Source organism: Pogona vitticeps, chromosome 5 (assembly GCF_051106095.1).
Source record: "Pogona vitticeps strain Pit_001003342236 chromosome 5, PviZW2.1, whole genome shotgun sequence".
Taxonomy (NCBI): Eukaryota; Metazoa; Chordata; class Lepidosauria; order Squamata; family Agamidae; genus Pogona; species Pogona vitticeps.
This window is the reverse complement of record NC_135787.1, coordinates 60,594,386-60,621,643: the sequence shown is the minus strand read 5'-3', so window position 1 is coordinate 60,621,643 and position 27,258 is coordinate 60,594,386. Positions and strand designations below refer to the sequence as shown.

General features: G+C 39.4%; 1 protein-coding gene across 3 annotated transcripts in view; it reads right to left on the bottom strand.

Moving 5' to 3' along the window:
• WWC2 (WW and C2 domain containing 2) overlaps positions 1-27,258 on the bottom strand; it is a 170,795-nt gene that overhangs the window by 129,980 nt on the left and 13,557 nt on the right. Inside the window, exon 1 of one of the 3 annotated variants that reach the window (XM_073001418.2) lies at positions 4,579-5,707. The exons of the other annotated variants lie outside the window; for them this stretch is intronic. Within the exon in view, the coding sequence (XP_072857519.2) occupies positions 4,579-4,580 (2 nt within the window). The 5' untranslated portion in view covers positions 4,581-5,707. Of the gene's footprint in view, positions 1-4,578; positions 5,708-27,258 lie in introns of those variants that run through there. 3 annotated transcript variants of the gene reach the window in all.

Sequence of the window (27,258 nt, the reverse complement as noted above, 5' to 3'; positions counted from 1 at the left end):
CTTCCCACCCTCATCCATTGACTGGGAAGTGGAGTGCGGCTGCACGATCAGCTGGGAAACAAAGAGGAGCAGCAGGGAGGCACCGAACCTTTCTGACACTGCAGCCAGCTTCCTGTGAGCCTCAAGATTTGCTGGGTGCTAACAATAGTGTCTACGACCATCACCTGGGGTGGTGAAAGGAGAGGAGTGTGGTAGTGCTGCAAGGCAGGATAGGGGAAGAGGACCCACAGCATGATCTCCAGTGTAGGCAGGATTGCTTAAGAGACAGTTAAAACAGACTGCACTGAAAAGAAGGACTTTTAAAGAAAGGGCTGGGTCACACCAAATGTCACAGTGTGAACAGGCCCTCAGCAATGGATAATTTTAATAATTATAGGTTTGTTGCTAATATTTCATTCTTGTCATTTTGGGATAAAAGAGAAAGTAGCAAAACGTACTGTTTAAATGCTTCAGTTAATGTCTGATCTTTCAATTAGAGATGGGGGTATTAGTGGTGTCACTGATCCGCCGCAATCCCTTCCTATCATTCCGGAGCTCGTGATGGATTCGCCACTCCTGGCAGGAGGCAGGATGACAAGTCTCTCTGTCAGGCTGAAGATTGGCTTGCCGATCACAAGCTCCGGAGCTATAGGACTGGAGCGCGGAGCCCACTGCAACAGCGGATAGGTGAGTGGACCGTCTGGCACCAGGGGGCCGGACCCTCATTATCTCCACCTCTGTGGGGGTAATTGTATTCATATACAAATGCCCCCATCTTTACTTTTGATGTAAACATACTTGCACTTGCAAATTGGAGCTTTTTACTACTAGCTATTCTCTGCTTCTTCTAAGCTGAATGTGAACAGAAATAATACACTTAGTGGTAAGGATGCTGAAGATCAAGAGGAACGCTTCCAAACTTCCCATCTGCTTTCCTGATCCAGGAGTTTCTGGAAGACATGTATTTAACTAGGAACAAGCTATATAGGACACAGTGTATTTAATTTTTTTGTAAATATGCACAGCAATGATAAATACTAAGTAGCCATGCAGGAAGGAAAGAAACAAGGAAATTGGTGAAGTTATTCAGTAGGTTCATTTGCTTTTACATTCGTATTTACATTTACTGTACATCTCTCTGAGTTATCCAGGCCAATCATTCTATTGCATTTTGTCCAATTTGGCCTAAGCTTGCCATAAACATTAATCACAATTCTTTATTTGTGCAATATAATGCTAACATCCTTCTCAGTTCAAAGTTAAAAGGGTTAATTCTTTTGTTCCTTTATATTTCAATAATAAAATGAAGTGTTTCTTTTTAAATGAAGCCATTAACCCAGTGTATCTTCATTTTTGCTCTTATGCAGGTGCTAAGCAAGACTACCCCTTCATGGATTGCTGTCTTGTTGTGGCGAATGGGCTTGAGTAACTCAGAGAAGTTATGGGCTATGCTATGCAGGGACACACAAGACGGACAGGTCATATTGGAGAGTTCTGACTAAACGCAATCCACCTGGAGCAGGAACTGGCAAGCCACTCCAGTATCTTTGCCAAGAATATGCCATGAACAGAAACAAAAGGCTAAAAGATATGACACAGGAAGATGGGCCCCTCAGGTCGGAAGGCATCGAACATGTTACTGAGGAAGAGTGGAGGACAAGTACAAGTAGCTCCAAGAGCTAATGAAGTGGTTGGGCCAAAGCCGAAAGGACACTCAGCTGTGGACATGCCTGGCAGTGAAAGGAAAATCCGATGCGGCAAAGAAAAATACTGCATAGGAACCTGGAATGTAGGATCTATGAACCTTGGATGTGGTCAAACAGGAGATGGCAAGAATAAACATTGACACCCTGGGCATCAGTAAACTAAAATGGACAGGAATGGGCAAATTCAATTCAGATGATTATCATATCTACTATTGTGGGCAAGAATCCTGCAGAAGGAATGGAGTAGCCCTCATAGTCAACAAAGGAGTGGGAAAAGCTGTAATGGGATATAATCTAAAAAATGATATGATTTCAATATGAATACAAGGCAGACCTTTCAACATCACAATAATCCAAGTTTATGCACCAACCACCAATGCTGAGGAGACTGAAATGGACCATTTTTATGAAGACTTACAACACCTTCTAGAACTGACACCAAAGAAAGATGTTCTTCTCATTATAGGGGATTAGAATGCTAAAGTAGGGAGCCAAGAGATAAAAGGAACAACAGGAAAGTTTGGCCTTGGAGTTCAAAATGAACTGGATTTCGAAGGGGCAGAGAGGAACTAGACTAAATTGCTAGCATGCACTGGATTATGGAGAAAGCCAAAGAGTTCTAGAAAAACATGTACTTCTGCTTCACTGACTATGTAAAAGCCTTTGACTGTGTGGACCACAGCAAACTATGGCAAGTGCCTGACCACCTTATCTATCTCCTGAGAAACCTATACGTGGAACAGGAAGCAACAGTTAGAACTGGATACGGAACAACTAATTGGTTCAAAATTGGGAAAGCAGTATGACAAGTCTGCATATTGTCCCCCTGACTTATATGCAAAATACATCATGTGAAAGGCAGGACTGGATGAATCCCAAGCCAGAATTAAGATTGCCAGAAGAAATATCGACAACCTCAGATACGCAGATGATACCACCCTGATGGCAGAAACAGAAGAGGAATTAAAGAACCTCATAATGAGAGTGAAAAAGGAGAGTGCAAAAAACAGTCTGAAGCTCAAAAAAACTAAGATCATGGCCACTGGTCCCATCACCTCCTCGCAAATAGAAGGGGAATATATGTAGGCAGTGACAGAGTTTACTTTCTTGGGCTCCATGATTACTGTAGATGGTGACAGCAGCCACAAAATTAAAAGACGCCTGCTTCTTGTGAGGAAAGCAATGACAAACCTCGACAGCATATTAAAAAGCAGAGACATCACCTTGCCAACAAAAGTCCGCATAGTCAAAGCTATGGTTTTTCCTGTAATGATGTATGGAAGTGAGAGCTGGACCATAAAGAAAGCTGACTGCTGAAGAATTGATGTTTTTGAATTGTGGTGCTGGAGGAGGCTCTTGAGAGTCCCCTGGACTGCAAGGAGAACAAACCTATCCGTTCTAAAGGAAATCAACCCTGAGTGCTCACTGGAAGGACAGATCCTGAAGCTGAGGCTCCAATACTTTGGCCACCTAATGGGAAGACTCCATGGAAAAGACCCTGATGTTGGGAAAGTGTGAAGGCAAGAGGAGAAGGGGACGACAGAGGACAAGATGGTTGGACAGTGTCATTAAAGCTACCAACATGAATTTGACCCAACTCCGGGAGGCAGTGGAAGGCAGGAGGGCCTGGCGTGCTCTGGTCCATGGGGTCACGAAAAGTCGGACACGACTAAATGACTAAACAACAACAACAACAAGCAGGACTAAGTACAGTATTGACAAGTCAGACATACAGAAAAAAGTAAGCAACTCAAAGCTTTTTGCTTCTGTTCCATTCCATTTACAACCATCTTCCCTAGAGAAAGCATGTTCGATATTACTAAACTTTCTGCTACGTGTTTCTGCCTGCTGGCATAACTAGAAGTTAATTAGAGGTATATATAGAGAAGTCAAACTGAAATTCCGGAAACTGCAAAACCACAAAAATGATTAATGTTAAACTAAAGTACTCAGTTCAAAGTGGAGAAAACGTTTTGCTGGGCATCAGGTTCTTTTTAGCTCTTGCCATGACAGTTTTACTACTTTGTTTCTTTGACAGAGCACCAAGTACATGAGGCTAAATATTACACAAATGGAATGTCAGGAATTTCTGATAGCAATACTGTATGTAGGGCTCATTCCACTACTAGAAACCAGATGATCTGACCTTTGAGCTTTCTAGAGGAAACTGTGAAGCATTAGAATTATTCAGAAACCATTCTGGTGGGAGATGTTCAACATGCAGTTTCACGATTCATGAAATGGCCCAAAAGTTTTTTTTTTTAAAAAAAGAAAAGAAACCAAGTAAATTTTAAGAGTTATACAATTATCAGTCCCACTGTAATGAAACATTTAAATTTATACATGACTGTGTTTTTAATTAGCATTTTTACTCTTAAAAACATTTCCTTAAAAAAATATGCTCAACAAAGTCTCTGATGGTACTTCCTAGCAGAGATCTATAGGACTGTTGTTTAAAGTAGAATACCTGCTTTTTAAAAAATACTTTGATCATAAAAATAACTTGTGACCACATCACTTTTATGAATTTAAGAAATGTACCAAAAACGCAAGCATGACAAAGGGACTTAATTACTATCCTTATTAAGATGCAACTATGCAGAAAACTAACCAATTACAACATGATTAATCTTCATGTGTCATAATGCTTAAAATATGGTTTATTCCACATTTCAGTCAATTACCTGCAAAGAAACTGTATTAATGAGACACATGATGCATTTTGCAGGCCAAAAAAAATATTTTTTTTTGGAAAAATGCCAGATTGCTTTCTTTCTTTGATAAGTAAAATAAATAAATATTTCTAGAAACATTTTAAAAACGAACACCAATTTAAAAACATACTAAAGGAAAGTTACATATGGCTACTTATAATTCAGAAACGCTCACTCACATATTTAATAGGAGTCATTAATTACTTTGGTAAACATCATCTTCCTCGCCTCTGGATGAAAGGTCCGATTCTTGCACGTGGAGACAGAAAGTGAAATGAAGGATGAGGAAAGAAGAGAGATGAATGAATACCAGTGTATCTCACAATTCATAATGATGTCCTTAAACCCCAGTTCTATAAGATCTGTCTTCTTCATTCTCCTGACATTTTGGGAGTCCCTCAGTCCAAATTGAAATCTGACTTTTCAGTCCTTCTGCTGATTAAAACAGGCAAAATGGAAATAAATATAGAAAAAAAAACCAGGTTACAATCCATTCTCTTACTACTCATTCAGATTGAGTGGATTAGCCCTAATTTTAAGAAACTTGTCCTTGGGAAATTTTGTTCTTGAATCGTTTTGGTTTTACAGAACTCCACCATATAGCTACAGCAGAGGGCCAAAGGTAGGCACTGCAAAATAAATATGTGTGAAACCTACATATATAACTCTGTATTCTTGATTTTTCTAAATCCTATGATTTAAAGTAGCTAGGCGATCCTACTTCTCAGGTTTCAGACCAGCCTATACCCTAGTTTAATTGAAAAAAGCCTGACAAATACGTATTAACTATTTGAGAGCTCCACTAGTGATTTTTTGTCTTTTTAACTTTCAACTGCAGTCCTTCTTTGGCACTTTATTCTTTCACTTGCACTTTTCTTTCACAGGATCTTTGGAGAGGTGACATCCGTGCTGGAACTTTGCTCTTACTTTGCTTAGCAGCCAGAGGGAGATTGTGTGAGTGGGAAAAAGAGTGTTGAAAGACACTCACAGGGGAAGGGTGAATGCCTCCTTGCAACAAGGAAAGGTACCATAATGTCTAAAAGAGACAGTAGTAAGGCATCAATCCCACATCAATCCTCAAATCCCACTGTATTAGATAATTAAGAGCCAGTCCCCAATATTCCATTTTTGGACAAGGTTTTAGATTCCAAGGAAGTTATATTCTGCTTTGACTGTTGCCAGTAATTGACTGGATGAGGGCTAACAAAGTGAAACTTAATCCAGACAAGACAGAAGTGTTCCTGGTGAGTCAAAAGGCAAACCAGGAGATAGGAATTCAACCTGTAGTGGTTGGGGTAACATGCCCCCTGAAAAATTAGGTTTGCAGCTTAGCTGTGATCCTGGACACAACCATGTGCTTGGATGCATAGATGTACAGCTGTGGCCGGGAGTGCATTTGCAAAGTTAAAACTGGTTCACAGCTACACCCATTCCTTGAAATGTCTGATCTGGCCATAGTGGCACATGCCTTAGTTATATCCCGTTTGGATTATTGCAACATGCTCAAGCAGAAATTCAGACAAATGTTTTGGGGTGATATTGCCAATAATTTATCAAGAACTATTTAACTCCATTTGAGCATTCTTTTCAATAAAGTCTCAGGACTAGCCACAAGCACTTTCTAATTTAACCTTTAATGGTTTGACCAAACTGATTTAAATTATTACCCTCTCTCAAATTACCAATCTTTTATAAACCCTTCTGGTCCCAATTTCTGAATAATTTTTCACATGACAGCAAAAACTGATTATGACATTTGTTCATAACGGTAAGCACTCAAGAATTTTTAATTCTATTCTTTTTCACCTTTCAAGATCGGGCAGTCTCAACATCCTTCTCCTCTGGATTTACTACTTGGCTTTCCATCTTCAACTACAGGTATGGTTAACTGTCAATGATAAACTGGGCCATCAAGTCGATTGTGACTTATGGCAACCCTTTTCCAGGATCTTCTAGGTAAAGAATACTTGGAAAAATCTCTCCTCTTCCAGGTATTCATCATTTGTAATATAACACCATCACAAACTCCTTTGCCATGTGCAGTGGCATAAAAATGCCACTCTGCTTCAATGACTTGGAAATCAGTGTGGGGGTTACACAGATTTGCACAAAGAGGAGAGATTTTTAAAAGTACAATTTGATGAAGCAGTTCCTTTTACAGGAACGCAGAAGTGTCATGCCTTCCTCCCAGTATCAACTGAAAAATTAGAAACCAAAGTATTTCCAGCTTCTCATGATTCTGTTTTACATTGTATTAAAGTCATTCCCGAAATTCAAGATGTAGACTTTGATCATTTGAATTGCTTTTATGGCACGTGCCTATGACAACTCATGGTGGATGGGATGTTCTTTCAATAGATGCTGCAGAATGTGAAGGCAAGCTATCATTCTTACATCCAGCTTGACCAGCAACATCATTCTCTTATCCTAGGAAACTGGATGTTCTTACAGTACGAGGAACCTTCATGCTTTGCAAACTAGATCCAATTACACAGCAGGGGTGGGCAAAATGCGGCCCTCCAGATGTTGCTGAACTGCAATTCCCATAATTCCTAGCATGCACAGCCAATAGTGAGGAGATTTGGGCCTAGCTCACACAGTGAGGAATGTTGGGATTTGCAGTTCAGGAACATCTGGAGGGCCGCACTTTGCCCAGGTCTGAATTACAGCTACAGGGAGAACATATCAGCTAACCCCACAGGATATGAAAAAAGTATCCAACATGCTAGCCAAGAAAAAAAGGTTCTTAATCACTAGCTATAGAATTTTTGGTCTATTTTCACGGCTAAATCAATTTAAATCCTTGTCACTGCCAACAAGAAAATTTAAGTTTTGTATGATACCATTGAGAAACCAGCCTGAAATTTGGATTGACTGGCTACAAGACATGTATCTTTAAATGTGAATTTTTTGAAAACTTAAAAAAAAATCCATTTTCACAAAACCTCAAATTTTAACATTTTTTAAAATTTACAATTGCATCATGTTGTATATCAATTGAAAGCCCTATTCATAGGCTTTAAAATGACACATGTCCCAGGTCTGTAGCTTTCATAGGTATCTATTAAATGACATTTTAAATAATGATGGCTAGTGAATTGTGGCTTTTTTTGCAATTATGAAAATGCAATATCTCGGAAACAGGTGGACCAAAAAAACTGAAAAAAACTATTTTTAAAACATCTCAAGGTAAAGTACAAATGTACCAAAAGTGAAACAAATCAATGACATCAAGGTTCCATGCACTGGTTGATTTGACATGGAATGACCCCACATTCCACCATTCTCAAGGTACAAAACAGGCATGACTGAAAGACCTGATGACATCTTGTCCTTCCAATGGGTCAAATACTCTTTTAAATCAGAGTCCTATGGGACATGTGTACAATAAAATAAAATAAAATAATGGAACACACAGCTCTACACAGCAGTTTGATCCCTTACCAACAGGGGTTTGTTTGTTTTACTGATTGATTGATGTACAGTAGTGCCCCGCCTGACGACGATAATGCGTTCCAGCAAAATCGCTCTACAGCGAAATCGCCGTCAAGCGAAAAAAAACCCATTGAAATGCATTGAAAACTGGTCAATGCATTCCAATGGGGGAAATACCTGATTGTGCATTGAAGATCCTCCATAGGTCAGCCATTTTCCGCTCCCTGTCTTGCGAAATGAGGTAAGCAAAACAGTGGGGAGCCATTTTGAGAGCCACTGACCAGCTGTTTTAAAATCGTCATTAAGTGAAAAATTGGTCCCCGAAGCAGGGAACCAATCGTTGTGAAGCGAAAAAAACCCATACAAACATCGTTTTGCGATCGCTACAGCGATCGCAAAATACTCATCGTGAAGCAATTTCATCATCTAATGGGATAATCGTCAAGCAGGGCACCCCTGTATATCCATTAGTACAAGCACCACTCAAAGCGATTTACAAATTAAAACTTGAAACCTCCAAAAGCCCCACATGACAACATTTAACCAATCATATTTCTAGTTCTAAATATCGGAGGGGATATAGGAAAATTGGTTTATATTTTGACATAAAGTGGCCAAATATTAAGATACATACTTTTAAGGAAATGATTTACAGATAAACTGGCAAAATAATAAATTTGAAACACTATTTTATGTTGTTGTTTAGTCGTTAAGTTGTGTCCAACTCTTGGTGACCCCATGGACCAGAGCACGCCAGGCCCTCCTGTCTTCCACTGCCTCCCAGAGTTGGGTCAAATTCATGTTGGTAGCTTAGATCAGTGGTTCTTAACTTTTGTTACTCGGATGTTTTTGAACTGCAACTCCCAGAAAACCCAGCCAGCACAGTTGGTGGTGAAGGCTTCTGGGAGTTGCAGTCCAAAACTCCTGAGTAACCCAAGGTTAAGAACCAGTGGCTTAGATCAGTGGTTCTTAACTTTGGGTTACTCAGGTGTTTTGGACTGCAACTCCCAGAAGCCTTCACCACCAGCTGTGCTGGCTGGGGTTTCTGGGAGTTGCAGTTCAAAAACACCTGAGTAACCCAAGGTTAAGAACCACTGGCTTAGATGACACTGTCCAAACATCTCATCCTCTGTCATTCCCTTCTCCTCTTGCCTTCACACTTTCCCAACATCAAGATCTTTTCCAGGAAGTATTCTCATGAAATGGCCAAAGTACTGGAGCCACAGCTTCAGGATCTGCCCTCCCAGTGAGCACTCAGGGTTGATTTCCTTGAAAATGGATAGATTTGTTCTCTATGCAGTCCAGGGGACTCTCAAGAGTCTCCTCCAGCACCACAATTCAAAAGCATCAATTCTTCAGCGGTCAGTCTTCTTTATAGTCCAGCTCTCACTTCCATACATCGCTACTGGAAAAACCATAGCTTTGACTATGCAGACCTTTTTCGGCAAGATGATGCCTCTGCTTTTTAAGATGCTGTCAAGGTTTGTCATTGCTTTCCTCCCAAGGAGCAGGTATCTTTTAATTTAGTGACTGTTGTCACCATCTGCAGTGATCATGGAGCCCAAGAAAATAAACTCTGTCACTTCTATTTGCCAGGAGGTGGTGGGGCCAATGGCCATGATCTTAGTTTTTGATGTTGAGCTTCGTTCTATTTTTTGCACTCTCCTCTTTCATCCTCATTAAGAGGTTAATTCCTTTTCACTTTCTACCATCAGAGTGGTATCATCTGCATATCTGAGGTTGTTGATATTTCTTCCGGCAATCTTAATTCCGATTTGGGATTCATCCAGTCCTGCCTTTCGTGTGACATATTCTTCATATAAGTTAAATAAGCAGGGAGACAATATACAGCCTTGTCTTACTCCTTCCCCAATTTTGAACCAATCAGTTGTTCCATATCCAGTTCTAACTGTTGCTTCCTCTTCCAAATATAGATTTCTCAGGAGGTAGATAAGGTGGTCGGGCACTCCCATTTCTTTAAGAACTTGCGATAGTTTGCTGTAGTCCACGCAGTCAAAGGCTTTTGCGTAGTCAATGAAGCAGAAGTAAATGTTTTTCTGGAACTCTCTGGCGTTCTCCATAATCCAGCGCAAGTTAGCAATTTGGTCTCTAGTTCCTCTGCCCCTTCAAAATCCAGCTTGTACTTCTGGGAGTTCTCGGGTCACATACTGTTGAAGCCTGTCTTGGAGGATTTTCAACATAACTTTGCTAGCGTATGAAATGAGTGCAATTGTACGGTAGTTGGAGCATTCTTTGGCACTGCCCTTCTTTGGGATTGGGATGTACACTGATCTTTTCCAATCATCTGCCACTGCTGAGTTTTCCAAACTCACTAGTATATTGAGTGTAGCACTTTAACAACATCATCACTCTAGCTGCCTAGAGTGGTCGAAATGACTAGATAGGCGGCGTATAAATACAATAAATAAATAAATAAATAAATAAATAAATAAATAAATAAATAAATAAATAAATAAATAAATAAATAAATAAATAAAATAAAATAAAATAAAATAAAATAAAATAAAAATCATCTTTTAAGATTTTAAATAGTTCAACTCATATGTCATCACCTCCACTGGCCGTGTTGTTAGCCATACTTTCTAAGGCCTCCTTGACTTCACTCTCCAGGATGTCTGGCTCAAGGTCAGCGACCACACTATTTGGGTTGTCCGGGACATCCAGATCTTCCTGGTATAATTCCTCTGTGTATTCTTGCTACCTCTTCTTGATGTCTTCTGCTTCTGTAAAGTCCCTACCACTTTTGTCCTTTATCATGTCCACCTCTGCACAGAATGTTCCTTTAATATCTCCAATTTTCTTGAACAGATCTCTGGTTTTTCCTTTTCTATTCTTTTCCTCTATATCTCTGCATTGTTCATTTAAGAAGGCCCTCTTGTCTCTCCTTGCTATTCTTTGGAAGTCTGCAGTCAATTTTCTGTAACTTTCCCTATCTCCCTTGCATTTTGTTTCCCTTCTCTTCTCTGCTATTTCTAAGGCCTCGTTGGACAGCCATTTTGCTTTCTTGCATTTCCTTTTCTTTGGGATGGTTTTTGTTGCTGCCTCCTGTACAATGTTACGACCCTACATCCATAGTTCTTCAGATACTCTGTAACCAAATCTACTTCCTTAAATCTGTTTTTCACTTCCACTGTGTATTCATAAGGGATTTGGTTTAGATTATACCTAACTAGCCCAGTGTTTTTTCCTACTTTCTTCAGTTTAAGCTTGAGTTTTGCTGTAAGAAGCTGATGATCAGAGCCACAATCAGCTCCAAATCTTGTTTTTGCTGACTGTATAGAGCTTCTCCGTCTTTGGCTGCAGAGAATATAATCAATCTGATTTCAGTATTGCCCATCTGGTGACGTCCATGTGTAGAATTGCCTCTTGTGTTGTTGGAAAAGAGTGTTTGTGATGACCAGCTTGTTCTCTTGACAAAGCTCTATTAGCCTTTGCCCTGCTTTGTTTGCCCTGCTTTGCAAGGCCAAACCATCATAACTTTTAGCCTTTTGTTTCTGTACATGGAGTTTTCTTGGCAAAGATACTGGAGTGGCTTGCAAGTTCCTGCTCCAGGTGAATCGCATTTAGTCGGAACTCTCCACTATGACCTGTCCATCTTGGGTGTCCTGCACGGCATAGCCCATAGTTTCTCTGAATTACTCAAGCCCCTTCGCCACAAAAAGGGAGCAATCCATGAAAGAGCAGCAATCCATGAAGAAGAAGCAATCCATGAAGGAATACTATTTTATACCCATCATTAAGTTCATTGTCATGGTTTTATAATGAAAATGTGAGTATGCTGCACAAATCCCTTTTTATCATGTCTTGACAATCAGCTAGAATGGTAACTGTCTTGAAATGGAAAATCTTATCTAGCTTATCATTGTTAATTTAGAATGCTAATGTTTGGCACACAGTACTAATTGATAAACTAAGTGAGCAGGTGTACTCACTTAGAGAGGGGAAATAAACTTCTGATTTTTATAAAATACAGTACCCATTTATCAGTTACAGAAACACTAATGCTTATGTGTCATCCCCTCCAAGTACTCAAGTACTGGCAAGATTTGTTTAACTGATCAATTAATGATATGTTCTATTTTAATAGGATGACTTCAATTCTTGTCTTGCCTTATGTTGCTGTTTATTTGTTTTTTATTGTTTTTATTGCATATATGGACCCCGAATACCTATTGTATTACTTGTGTAATAAAAATAAATAAATAAACAAATAAACAAATAAACAAATAAACAAATAAACAAATAAACAAATAATACATACATACGTACGTACGTACGTACCTCCCTGAAGGGGTGCAGCGACATTTCACAGCAGATTATGATAGTGAGTCAGGTCTCACATGACAAAAATGTTCCTCCATATCTCCTTTACTTTCATTCATGGATTTCCATACCTAATGTCAGTTTTTTTTTTTTTACTTCAGGCAGGTTCACTTTAAAGACTGACAGAGTGGACTGTGGAAAGGACAACCATCCTTGATCAGGAACAGGTGCACTTACAAGCAGAACTCAGTTCAACCTGTTTTAGCACAAACCTCTCCAGACCACAAGCCACTCCTACATAAACCCACAACACCTTTGGAACTTCAGTCTATGCTGAAAGAATGTCCCACCCTCAATTTAATCTGACGGTGGAGGCTCAATTGCTTGCCTGAATTAAAGCTGAAATGAAATGACCAGCTGTCCTGGGTGAAAAACAGGTTTTTGCCCTCTTTGCCCTTCTTTCCTCTTAGGATGAAGCATCTTGGCTGCATCTCATTCAAGATGATTTGCTACCCTTTGGAATGGTACCATTCAAAATGAAGAATAAGTTTTAAAAAGGGATCTCATTGTCCTTTAAGTGATGAAGAGATCTGATAAAATTTTGACTTTCAAATGGATATACTTTTGTCTTTCTTCTCGAATTTGCTGTTCGACTTCCTGGATTTGATAGGTAAACTTTAAAACTAACTTTGAACACCAACGATGAAGACACTGGCAGTGGCAACCATCATGACTCCACTACAGGCCCATCCTTTTTTAAATTATTCACATTTCAAACAGGCCCACAGTTAAGAAGTACTTGGATCAAACTACATTCCTACAGTCCCAATTTTATTTATTACAATTAAGTAATGAATCATCTTTATACAAATACATGATTACTCCTGAATGTTTAATCAAGACATTTATATTTTAGTATGATTACCCCCAGCCAGGCTGGGGAAGATGTTGAGATCCAGATCATTGCATTGGAACTGGAGTATAATTCTCTCCCAGTTATACAGTTTTTCTGTACCTCCACTCTTTGCTGGTATCACAACACACACACACACACACACACACACACACACTAGAGGCATTAAAGGGAGGGTAAAAGTGGCCTTTGTTGTGAGATATTCACTGAAGCAGGTTGATAGCAAGTAAGTTGCTTTCTTAGCACCATTGCTCTGGGACAAGTACTACTAAACTTGGTCATTCACTTCTAAGGACTAGAGACATATAGGTTTGGACTGTGTATACTTAACTGGGAATAATAATGCTGATCATGGTGAGGTGCACTTCTGGTTAAACATACATTTAGCATCAGGCTTAAGCTCGCTACTAAGTGGTGAGCCCTGCTGAACAGAGAGAAAGTTTCCACTGCACTTATCAAGCCTGCAATCTCTATCAATTGCATTGGATCCTCAACTTACAGACTTTTCGAGTTACAGACTTCTCTGGCCACAAAACTTAGGTTTGACGCAGCCAGAGAATCAACCTACAAACCAGAAAAAAAAGAAAATGGAACAAAAATGGCCAGTTACAGGATTAATTGGTTTTCAATGCATTGTAGGTCAATGGAGACTCAACCTACAGACTTTTTGACCTGCAGCCACCATTCCAATACGGATTAATTCCGTCAGTAGAGGGTCCACTGTATTTCAAGCATGAGTTATCTGGGAACCACTCCTTTAAAAAAGGTGAAAACTATCAGGGGAACTTGGTTAACAGGTAGGAATCTGAGCAAGAGTAGATACAAAAAGTACATTTATTAGAAATTGGGATATAAAGGCTACTTTGGAGTATTTATGCAGAATAATCCAAGTTATTTTACCAGCTATTAAGTTATTAGGCACAACCGACAATTTCTGAAAATTCTTAAAGTTCATCATTAGATTTGAAACTAAGATACAAGGCTTGAATCTGCATTCATTCTAGTCTTTCTTTCAAACAGCAGTACTGATTGATAAATCATTAGGAATCAGGGTAATAAATGGTTATTGACCACAGGCATTTCACGTGCTGAAATACATGAGTGACCTTCTGAATTTTTCTAATACTTTCCAAAAAACCCCTGAGAAGAATCATTAATAGGCATCAACAGTGTCCAGTGTTTAGGCACATGAAAGTTAAGCTACTGTGAAATTCCAGAACCGGCACTCTCCACTAAACGGCTTCACCAATAACTGCGGGGATCAGGCATTCCACTGTGGAAAACCCTAACATAAATTGAAAAACAAAATAGCTGTGTGGTTCATGAGTGAAAACAAAACGCATTGTTGGGTGTAATACCTTTTACTGGGACCAGTGAACTATCATAAAAATGGTGTGAGATTCAAAGGTCTCTAGAGCTCCTCATCAGGCATGATGGTACAAAAATTAGTGGGTGAAGAACACACAGAAGGTTCGAAAATCTCACCTGGTGCAAATAATTCTGTGAAAAATAATATATTTAGCATGTTCTAATGAACTGAATTAAGTGATCTGTATATAGTAGATCACATTATTTTGTTTCTTTCCTTATAGAACCTCTGGAACTTAGCGTTGGAGCTGCAACATTAACTCCGCTCCCACTCACAGTGAGCCTTAAAAGACTTACCAGCATATAGCATTTATATAATATTTATGTAATAGGAAACACACACCTTCTGAAAATCTCTGTCAAGCAGTTCAACTATTATAACAAAGCTAGCACTGTAACATGTAGTTAACAAAAGTTCAGCCTATTTGGCTAGACAAATAATTCTAAAGTGAATCAAATCTCACTTCCTTAGCTTAATAATGACAATTACTAATTGGGCTTCATCTTTGCTCCTATTAAGACAGACTATGCTTTGAACGCCAAAGATGATTTGCAATTAAGCCAGAGATTCTCTTAACTAACAGCAAAAGTTGCTATGTTCAATACACCCCCCTCTCTCCATTCTTTTAGGAATTCCCATAGATATAGCAAAGGTTCTGTTTCACTTGCTCTTCTAGAAACCTAGGAATTGCTTACTGAAACTCTTCTTTTTAAAAGCGCATTGACATACTCAGTAAATATTTTAATAAATTATAATGATGATGCAGATATAAATAAAAGAAACATTTATTTCAAGAAAAGTTTGGCTGAAAGAAACAAAACACAACTGTCTGACAGCATCTTAAAATGAGCTTGATAAACTATGTCATAGTAGCAAGACATAAGTATGCTCAAGTATACAGAACTGTGGTTTGTTTATATATTTTTATTACAGTAATCATGTTTAGCAAGTACAACCAGCCTAAAATGAAGCAGGTTATATTCTGAACTGATAACATAAGGTAAAGATCTACCCTTCTCCCACCAAGATCTACCCGTATCACTCGATCGAGTCAGGAGGTGAGGCTGAGGAGCTTGATGCTGAGGGAGGCCCTAAAGGAAAAAATAAGAAATCGGTCCTTCTCGGTGGTGGCTCCTCGCCTCTGGAACAACCTGCCTCCAGAGATTCGTGCGGCCCCGTCGCTGGGTATTTTTAAGACCCATCTAAAAACTTGGACGTTTTAGCAGGCCTTCCCTCCAGATAATAATTTTTCTTTCTTTATCTATCCTTTGTCATCTTTCCATCTTGAAGAATCTGCTTATTGTTTATTGCTTATTGTTCATTACTGTTGACTGTCTATTGCTGGATACTTTCATTTTGCTATATGTACAGTGGTGCCTCGCTTAACGATGTTAATTGGTTCAAAAAAAACCCATTGCTATGGGAAAACATTGTTAAACGAAACACCATTTCCCATAGGAATGCACTGAAAACCGGTTAATCCGTTCCAATGGGAACGGATTACCGTCCTTAAGCAAAAATCGCCATAGGAAACATCGCTAAGTGAAAGAATGTTTCCCCCAACAGAAAGCCATTCAAAAGGATTGGAGCCGGCTCCAATGCTTTTGAATGGCTTTCCGAAGTCCGTTTTTGCTCATTTTTAAGTGTCTTTAAATGTTTGAAACCTGTTTTAAACACTTGGATTTGGTAGTGCACCTTGTGAAACCTATGCAAACTTAATTTGGCTCTGTTCTGAGTCTTTGTTAATTTTTGGTGATTTTTTGTTTTCCCCATTTAAATCCATTGAACTGTCCGTTCAATGCATTTAAAGGGGAAAAACAAAAAATCACCAAACATTAACAAAGACTCAGAACAGAGCCAAATTAAGTTTGCACATGTTTCACAAGGTGGACTACCGATTCCAAGCATTTAAAACAGGTTTCAAACATTTTAAGACACTTAAAAATGAGCGAAAACGGACATCGTTAAGTGAAAATCCCCCATAGAGAACATTGTTAAACGATGAGGAAAATTCCTCCAAGAAATACATCGTTAAGTGAATTCTTCGTTAAACAAAGCAATCGCTAAGCGAGGCACCACTGTATATATATTTGTATTTTTGTCTGTCTGGAAGCCACCTAGAGTGGTCGTATTGACCATATAGGCGGGGTACAAATAAAATTTAAAAATAAAAAAATGAATAAAGATAAAGGTTCCCCTTGACATTTAGTCCACTTGTGTCCCTCTCTAAGGTGCGGTGCTCATCCCCGTTTCCAAGCCGCAGAACCAGCATTTGTCCATAGACAGTTTCCATGGTCATGTGGCCAGCGTGACTAGACACGGAACGCGTTACCTTCTCACCGAGGTGGTCCCTATTTATCTACTTGCATTTTTATGTGCTTTCAAACTGTTAGGTTGGTAGGAGCTGGGACAAGCAACGGGAGCTCACTCCGTCACATGGATTCGATCTTACGACTGCTAGTCTTCTGACCTTGCAGCACAGAGGCTTTTGCGCTTTAACCCACAGTGCCACCATGTCCCTCCTGATAATACAGGTGCATACAAATGCACCTATCTATTCCTAGAATGCTGTATCTTGTCTGAGGTGCATTAGTAAAGAGCAAGATGCATAGTTTTAATCTTGGTAATATAAACTATTCTTTATTATGGGCTAAGAAAAGATGCATTACATTTGCAAAATTCAATGCACTACATTTGTAAAACTACTAGTATTTCTCTTGTTACTTTGAAAAAGCAAAAAGATTCATCATTAAGATCAAGTTGCTCAGACACTTAGGAATAGAGGTCTTACATATTTTCAGGAAACAAGTATCAAAATGCTAGCCTGTGAGTACTGAAAATTCAGTATTAACTGAAGAGTATGGATTCTTCTGATGACTTCAAGGAGAGCCATTTTATGTTGCAACTCATATTTTCTAGATTCTGTTTAGGAAGGCAAGAAAGTTACAATGTGACAAGTGAGTAAAAAAAAAACCCTGAAAGGAACAATGCCCCTCAAGGTTTGTTTGTTTGTTTGTTTGTTTGTTTGTTTGTTTGTTTATTTATTTATTTATTTATTTATTTATTTATTTATTTATTTATTTATTTATTTATTTATTTATCTGATTTATACCCCGCCTATCTGCAATACTCGTCCACTCTAGGCGGTTCTGCTATGAGAGAGAAACAGAGAGACTAACCTACCGACCGACCGACCATGCATGGAAAGTTATCTTTGCCATGTTTCTAGCTTTCAAATGCTAGCCTTTCAGGAGAGAGAGGGAAGTTCAAGCCTGGGTCCCCTTGAACCAGCAAGAATCATCTATGCAAAGTGAGATTTCTCTCAGTGGCCTCTGACATTTCTCAGTTCTCCACACAAAAAGAAATGCTTTTGGGGCAAAGAGGGCCCTGCCAGCTTTTTTTTTTTTTTTTTAATAAAGAGAGAAATGTGTTTCTTATTTTGCAAAACGAGAGTGTTAAATTGTTCTGTCTGTACAGATTCAAATTTTCTGCACTATTTATTTTCTCTGGGAAATCCCCACCTCCCGTCCCATATTATGTGTATAGAAATACATCGCCAAAGTTTACTCAAACAATTAATGAAGACAATAAATCATTAATCACGATGCTGTGACAATCAGCTCCTTTGCCAGGCTGCTGTCTAGTTTGGTCTGAAGCAATTTGGGAAAACTATGATTGTTGAACTCTCCTCATATACCTTCATCAAAACAGCAGCTTAAACAGAGTGCTACAGGACCCCAGAGACCTCATAAGGTTGCGCCCACTGGATTAGGCAGACTTCTCCCAGGATATTACTGCTTTATGTCCCATGACCTCCAGGTTTAATTTTGTTCAGAGAAAGATTTTTTTTCCTTGCGAACCTAACTCCTGACCAAGTAGGTAATCCTGATCCAAATTCCACCAATAGTTAGAAAGAAAGGAAACAGGACTCTTTTCTTTTTAGCAACTTGGTCCTTTTGTGTCATTGGTTCAGGAATTTTGTGGTCTCTTGCCAAATTGCTCCTCAGTCCTGACAAGGTTTTTCCCCCTATAATGATTATTCAATGCTATGCCAATCAATTGCTGGCTGGATAGCTCAGTGAGGGAGGTCTGTAGCTGCAGAGCCAGAGGTTAGGAGTTCAGTTCCTCACTGTCCATCCCAAAAAAGCCAGCCTGTGTGGCCTTAGGCAAGTCATATAGTCCCAGTATGCCCCCCAGAAGAAGGAAATGATAAACCACTTCTGAGTATCCTCCACCTAGAAAACTCTGAAAGTGGTTGCCATAAGTCAGAATTGACTTGATGGCACAAAATTATTATTGTTGTTGTTGTTGTTGTTGTTGTTGTTGTTGTGGTGGTGGTGGTGGTGGTGGTGGTGGTGGTGGTGGTGGTGTTAATGCATACCTTGTGCAGAACTCATTCCTCTATTCTGTATTAGAAATGCCTCCCCCCAATTCTTTTTTCTCTTGACAGGACTGACTGAGCAGGAAATGACATACATCTACAATGATTATGTCAACCCAGTGCATAGCAGCAGTGAAAAGGGACAAATGCAGTGATAGGGATAATTAGGAAAGAGGTTACAAATAATTTGCTGTAATTTTTCTATACAATTGATGATGCAACCACTCCTGAAATACTGTACATAGTTCTAGATACCACATCTTGAGTAAAGATTTGGGACAGCTAAACAGAGTACAAAGAAGGCACCCAGCAAAATCAAGGCATCAAAGTAACTCCCTATGAGGAAAGGTTGCAGAATTTAAGGATTTTTATGTTAAGGAACTGGTTAATAAAGGACATAACAGAGGTGTGCAAAATTCTGCAAGGTATGGGAAAACTACACAGAAGAAATTTTCTTCCTCTCTCACAGCATTAGAATTTTGGGTCACTCAACGAAACTGATCTGTGGGAGATTCCAGAGAGATCAAAGGAAATATTCCATTACACTGCTTATGGAATTTACTTCCTGAATATGTGACAGCCACCAGAGCAGATGGCTTTGAAGGAGGATTATAGAAATTTACAGTGGTGCCTTAACTTACAACCATAATCCATTCCAGAAGATGGTCGTAAGTCCATCTTCTGTGTAGAGGCGCTGGTTGCAAGTCGAAGCATTCGTTCCCATAGGAACTAATGCAAAAGCAATTAATCTGTCCTCTACCACTAGGGGGAATTTTTTTCTTCTTTTAGCCTAAGATGACTTAGGTTTTAAAAAGGGCAGGAAAAGTGGGCAGGAGGGAAGGAACAATGGGGAAAAGAGGAAAGACGGTCATCACTGGGGCACACAGACCCCTCAGACAAAGGTTTGTGCTGTTAAGCACAAAAAGAGAGAAGACAGAGAGAAGACAATGGGGGCGGGGGGAGAGTTTTTAAATCTTTTAAACAAAACACCTTTTAAACCAAACCAAGCACCTTTTAAACCAGTGGTCCCCAACCTTGGGCCTCCAGATGTTTTTGGACTTCAACTCCCAGAAATCCTGGCCAGCAGAGGTGGTGGAGAAGGCTTCTGGGAGTTATAGTCCAAGAACATCTGGAGGCCCAAGGTTGGGGACCACTGTTTTAAACCAGCACCTTTTAAACAAAACACCTTTTAAACCAAACCAAGCACCTTTTGAACAAAATATATTTTAAACCAAACCAAGCACCTTTTAAACAAAACACGTTTTAAAACTAACATCATTTAAAACCAAACACATTTTAAACCCACCCACCAACACCTTGTTCCAGCAAACAGACCCCCTCAGCACAAAAAGAGAGCACACACAGAGAGAAAACAATGGGGGGGGGAGACTTAAGTCTAAACCCCATTTTACACCATGATTTTAAAACAAAAAGACTTTGGAGTCACATTTTAAACCCACACATTTTAAAGCAAAAGAGAGGTCACAGTACACAAACCCTAGGAGCCACAGAATGCAAAAATAAATAAATAAATATTTTAAAATTACAGTCTAATTTTTACATTTAATTTTAATTTAATATTTCAGTCTACTTTTCACATTTTAAATCCACACTGCAAGACCCATCAGAGCACAGAAACATAACCAACCCCAGCTCAAAGCCACGCTGCAAAAACATCCAGAACAGTTTTTTAAAAGCAGAAAACAGCACCTTACCTCCCTGCAAACACACACACGCCCACTCCGAAGCAGAAGGAGGCAGTTCCGAAGCCTCTCTAACTGCTGGGGTGAAAGAACTACAAAGAAGCAGCCTCATCGCCACCTACAGTTAGAAATTTGATTTTCCCGCCCTTTTTCTGTTCGTAAGTGGAAGCTCCAATTTCAAGTAGAAGCAAAATTTTGCGGCCGGAGCTAGTCGTAAGTCGAAATGGTCATAAGTATGGACGTTTGTAAGTCGAGGCACCACTGTACAAAGAGTTCTAAAATTATCACTAGCTACAAGTCAGGACAGTTTTATTCTACTTCCAAAATCAAGAGTTGCATGCTAAGGAAAAAATATTGTGAGCAGTGCCACTATAAGCCTTCCTGTTGCTGGGCACCGGAAGAGACCCACTGCTGCTGCCTGGCTCCCACCCTGCAGTACTTCAATACTACACTCGTACTCATGACTACAATGACTGAGGGGCCGATGGCAGCACCTTCCTCCTCCTAGCCACCTTCCCCAACCTAAAAGTGTGACCTCTTCCCCTTGGTGTCAGCTACTCAAAGCACATCTGCTCCTTGTTTAACTCTGTTTAATATATGACTCCATGTCCAAGGCCAGGCATTATCCAGATAAATGGGCAAGAAGTGGACACACTGCGGAGATGAGGAGGTGACAAGAAAAGGAGAAGGCTATAATGAATATTACTATGCTGTCTTCTTGTCAAAAAGCCACCAAAGCAATGCACAATAAAACAAGAATAGAATAATAAAATGGAATTCGAACTGAACCACATAAAAGCAATAATAAAACATTAAAACCTTTAATATTTCATTGCAGAAACACCCCCCTTTTTAGCAATAAACACTGCTAAAAAGTCTCCACAACATATAGGATAGTAGGGAACAGCTGTAGGAATTTGTTCTCCACCACAATTTGTTGTCTCCGGCACATGCATCATTTATTAGGACAGATGTCCAACTTTGACCAATGGCTTCATCAACGGTGCTGATAATGTGAAGCAATCCATACTTGCAAGAAGTTGTCCCTTTCAGATTTCAACTGTATTAGATATAATAGAAAAGATTAGTTGCGCAAGTTAGGCCAAAAAGTACCTATACCTGAGTGAACTCTCACACAGCAGAGATGCAGGTGGAACAAGAAAGGGGTTCTACTGATCCCTCTGAAGACAAAGAAGTCACAACGTCCACAAATATCTGGTAAATAATGGAAAACCATTGTTTCAACATTACGTGCATGAGCCTTAGCCTTGCCATGTCTTCCCTCTACTTTGTTCTAGTGCAGCCACAAGGTGGAAATCAGAAGAAGTCAAGTGTTGGGCGAGAGGAAGCTTTCTGAACATAATGCTAAATTGTGGTAACGGTGATATTAAGCCATACTTTAGCACTGTATCTAAGCCCAACTGGCGTCTTACATTATATTGAAGCAATAACACTTATGAAGACATACCCAATACATTCAGCAGATTGCTATTACTATTGAGCGGTAGTTGTAGCAAGAACAGAGTCCTGTTGCATCTTAAAGACTATTGTCCAAGAGGTCCTTCCAGTATAGTCATGTGGGATCTTGCTGTTTTCCTAAGCACTGCTTTTGTGCAAAGGCAAGTTTTCTTCATGGATATAATCCTTGGTAGAATGGCAACTCTTGCATCAAAGGCATGATCCTGCATTACTACACAGAAATAAATTACCATTTAGCAGAAGGTCCAAATAATCCTGGCTTAAAACATCTTATTTAGCATAAGGTTCAAAGGATTTCAAGCCATTTCACAAAATCTTATATAATGTAAAACTTTTTTATCTTGTAAGTCCCACGAAACTTTCTGCTGTTTATGGAAAATACATCATATTCAAACCAAATTACTGTTGCCTTATGAGCAACTAGACACAAAATGTTTTAGGAGGTCTAACTAACCAGTTACAGACCTACAATTCAACAGCTTTCCCCCTTTTAATCAATCAGTTGTGCTTTACTGATGCTTGTTCTGCCTTTTATTGCACTGGACACCACATTACAGACCTTTGACACATCCTTCTCTTTTGTGCCATCTTGCCTTGCTGCAGAAAGAAAAGTTTAAAGAAAATATAACTTAGTATTCTATACCACCCAGTTAAGAGCCAGAGCTCTAAATTAATTAAGGAACGGCACTCATATGAACAACAGCAGCAGCAGCAGCAACTACTACTACTTCTTCTTCTTTTTGGTTTACATTGCCCAGTTAAACGGGAACATAAAGCAGATACAGCTGAGACAAGGAAGCAGAACAGAGAGGGAAATAACCCCTTTCCACAAGCTGAAAAGCAGTCCTTGCCCCAGAGCTGGCACGCTGACAGGCAAATTAATTGAGTCCAATAAAAGTTCAAAATGCTGGCATTTTTCTTACAAATGCCCTGCAGGAGGGTGATCTCAGTAAAGTTTGCATGCCAGTGCGGATTAAGCACAGGCCTGGCAAGCATGGCAGGGGGGAGGACCTTTTCTTGATGCCAGGGACTAGCAATTCTGCTCCCAAATATCCCCAAAACAAGGTTCTGAAGCCACAGACAGCTCTGAATTCATCTGCCTCTCTTACACCAAATGACCCAATTTCAACAGTGTCACACTGCCTAATTGTCTGGCCATTCATTATCAACTGAACTCCTCCCTATAGTAGAGTCTTATATTCACTGCATTTATGCACCAGTATCTGTGAAGGGTCAGCATCTCACAGTGACGAGTTCTCATGAAGCAGTGTCTCTGACAATCAAACATTCCACCAGACAGAATGGGGGGGGGGGGGGAAGCTTGCAAAACTGCAACCAGCTTGGTGTCTATACAAAAAGCGTAATATTAGGAAGTCCAAATTTGCTTTTGGCTCTTTTAAAAAATCCTGAACTACATTTTTGGTGCACTCTATTTTACCTTCTTGGAAAAATGACTTCTGCATTAAACAAGAGGACAAATTAATCTTCTAAAAATAACATTTTGTGAACAATGCAATTTTAAAAAAATTAACATGGGGAATGTTTGGGTATAAGGGTGCCAGGGGATCACACATGGGCCTCCAGGGAGTTGCATGTAGCCCCTAGGCTGCATTTTGCACAGTCCTGCTATAACGTAAACTTGCTACACCATACAGTACTCCACCACTATATCACACGGTTCAAAACTGAAAAATTAAATTATGATGGGCAAACCTAGACTTTTTGGGGGGACTGCAATCATGTACCAAGTTATGTGGCACCAAAGCCAACTAAATTCAGTAGAAATTATTTTTAAGTAGACGATACTAGATTGTGCTTGCTGTTAAGCCAGTAATTATTGTTACAGTCTCTCTAGTACAGAATTCTCATTATATATTTTAATTGATATTTTTGATGGATTAGTAAAATAAAATCTTATTATATAAACAATAAAGGACCAGGCATTGCTGCCAATGAACAGGATAGACAACGGAAGAGAAATAAAGGATTACAAGAGATAGTCTTGCATTTTCAGCTGGAAAACCTCAATCAACATGCCCTCTGAAACACAGAATGTTAAAGATAATTCTTTCCTGACTATGTTCCATTCCCCTAATTAACTACTAAATCATACAAAGACACTAAACTAGTCACAGAACAAATATTACAATGGACACTAATGTCGATTAAATATTAAGTCTGCTGCCACACAGAAAATACTCCCTTAATGTACTGTAAACACAGTGTTATAGCTGGAGAAGTACAAGGTGAAATTCTTTTATGGATGTTTTTCTAGAACACCAACATTGTACCTTGAAATGGTAACAAGATCTATTAGGCTACTCATTGCACCCTTAACTATGTAGAATGTGTATGTGTGCATGTGTGCGTGTGCGGTGTGTTTATATGATTCTAACATACCACTAGATAACCACAACTGAAAGGCGTTCTACTTTCAAGGCAGATTCCTCACAAATGAAATATGCAACATTTGGTCTGTGGAACTCAATTTATGCTGAACTTGTAATTTATCACACAAACTCAAGAGATACAAATGAATGTCACAGAACTATTTCTTCATATCACAACCACTACAGTCTTTCATGTATCTTTTTTTAAAGTACTGAGCTTCTAGGAAAAAAAAATACACCACCTTGAATCAATTTTCTTTCCTATAGAAAGTGTTACAAGACTCATGAGAAAATATATTAAAAGCCTCTGTCAGAGAAAGAAAATCCCCTTCAGATCACTGATCTTTTGAATAATCACATTAAAGAAACCATTTCTATTTTTTAACCCACAAAGACAGACTGTTAACTTAAGAAATCTGCAATGCTACTATTGAAAGGACAATAAATAAATAAATAATAAAAATTAAAAGATGTAGTAGTCAAGGAAGTCAAATTAGATGTCTGAGGAGTGAAAACCAAGCCATGGTATATAACGGGCTTTGGCCCAGCGTTTAACTAATTTAGATAGAATTGTCATCATCAAAGCTGGCTGGACATCTCAGTGAATTAGTTATCTGGCTGCAAAGCCCAAGGTTGGGAGTTCAATTTCCCAATGCGTCTGCCGGAAGTCCATCCCATCTTTATAGATTTGGGCTTGCTGCACAGTGCCAGTGTGCCCCCAGAAGAAGGGGGTGTTGAGATCTCAACATAGGCTAGCCTGTATTTATATCCCGCAATAAACTCACATCCAATCTACACTTGGCAGATGAGTCTCCAAACACACTGATAATCAACTTTAATAACGATCAACTAAATGCTAAGGATCACTCTTTAATTGCAGAAAAGGGATGAGTAAAAGCTTGAAGGAGGATGGCACAAAAGAAATAGTACAAAGAGGAGAAAAAACAATGCAGGATCAAATCTCTCAAGATAGCAGAAAAATCAGGTCAGAGGAAGCCTTTACCTCTAGAAAGAATAAAAGGCCTGTATAACATTAGAAATTTCCCCTATGAGGGACCATTTGATACAGGGTTCACCCTGCTTTACTCTGGTGAACTGTTTCACTCTGTGGTTTGTTTACTATGTAACGCAAATGCAGGCACCTACCCTTCTCCTCCAGGAAACCAGAGGAAGAATCTAAGGTCTGTTTCTCTGGTTTCTTGAGAAAGAAACAAACCACAGGAAGAGAACTGTCCCACGTTCAAATCCAACAAATTTGTGGTAACTACATTAGCAGAGCAGAGCACACTATGAATATGAGCTTATGGCTCTGAATTAGGAATAGTCATTCAGGATGCTTACAGTTATTGTTCCAGGAAGTCCACAGGATAAAGCCCAGACATGAGTACAGAGGCCTCTAGGGCTAGCTTTTATGCATGTAAGAAATACTGAAGGTCAATACCGAGGCACACTCATGGCTATCTCTCCATCCAAGATGATAAAAGAATAAATAGTAAGATGTGTTTTGAGGTGCGGTGGTGAAATAAACTAAGAAAGTAGAGATCAGTGACAAAGATAAATATGGACAAGAATCCTAACCCTACCTGGCTACCTATCAGTCTGTCACAGACACACACCCCAAAGGTTCCTTTGAACACAGTTTTGCTTCACATATTTTAAGACACAAAACATGATAAGCAGAGCTCCAAAGCTTTTTCTACAAGTAGAAACAACTGAGCAGCATGTGCCACCCAGACCCTTTGTACATAGTAAGTCAAGATTCTCACAGGTCTCTAGTCTGTTGTGTTATGAAAATTGACCAAACTCATAAGACTTGATCAGCTGCTTTATAAAGGGAAAATTAAAGAAAATTTAAGTGCAAAAAGTAGGGGGGAAATAATGAATAACAAAATATCTAGTGGAGTTAGAGGAAGCAGTATATTTTCTGTCATAATTATCTTAGTGAAAGGGGAGGAAAAAGACAACATCAGACACACCCAAAGAAGGGATGCCTTAAAAAAGAGGGGGGGATATTCACAAGATTTTTTAAAAAAATCAAGATTATGAATATACAATATGCTTACGAAGCTATATACAGTATGTTTTATATGTAAAGAAATATATTCCTAATTCAAAAATCAAGGAAATGCAACCAGATTCTTACATTTAATAACACTCACACTCAGTTAATGAATCTGTTTTATTACTCTGTTGACTCATTTAGTAAAAACCTTATTTGTGAAACTTTCATGCAACAGTCAACATTGAACATGTGATAGGTGTCATCTACAACTAAAAACAGAATAACTGTTAAATCTTACAAATGTTTTGTATAGGAGGTGAATGTCATCCTGTACCAATACTGGACCTTTTTCAATACTCATTTTAGCATGCCAGTGAAGCCAATGCCTTTTTGCAGTATTTATTGTGTGATTCAGCCTAACGCCTCACTTGTCTTTATGCCACCAGAGAAAGCATCACAGTGAACACAGCTACAGTTGTGCTGTGGCTCATCCACACAGACATGAAGCTGAAACATAATCAGAAGATGCAGCACCAAGGATAGCTCCCAGTGCTCTAATGATAGCTGGAGCTAAGCTACAACCTCTCACACTGCTGCTCTTGGACTACTCCCTCCAGGCGCCACCCTTTCCAACCAAGTGCAAAGCCTTCCATGAGTAACCTCCTGGCCTGAAACCTATCATACCTCTAGGAGTTCCTGCAGGGCATGCTGCTTGTGCTGGTCTATTAGCTTCCAGATCATGGCGTTCCTAAAGAAGGGTAGCATGGGGCCAGGCCCAGAAAGTCCCAAGGTTGTTGGGGGATATGGAAGCCTCAAGTTTAGGAATGTTGTGTCTGGCTGACTCCAGATGTCCAGCACCAACAGCTTTGGAGTGTCAGTCCTGGCTGGATCACAGATGTCATC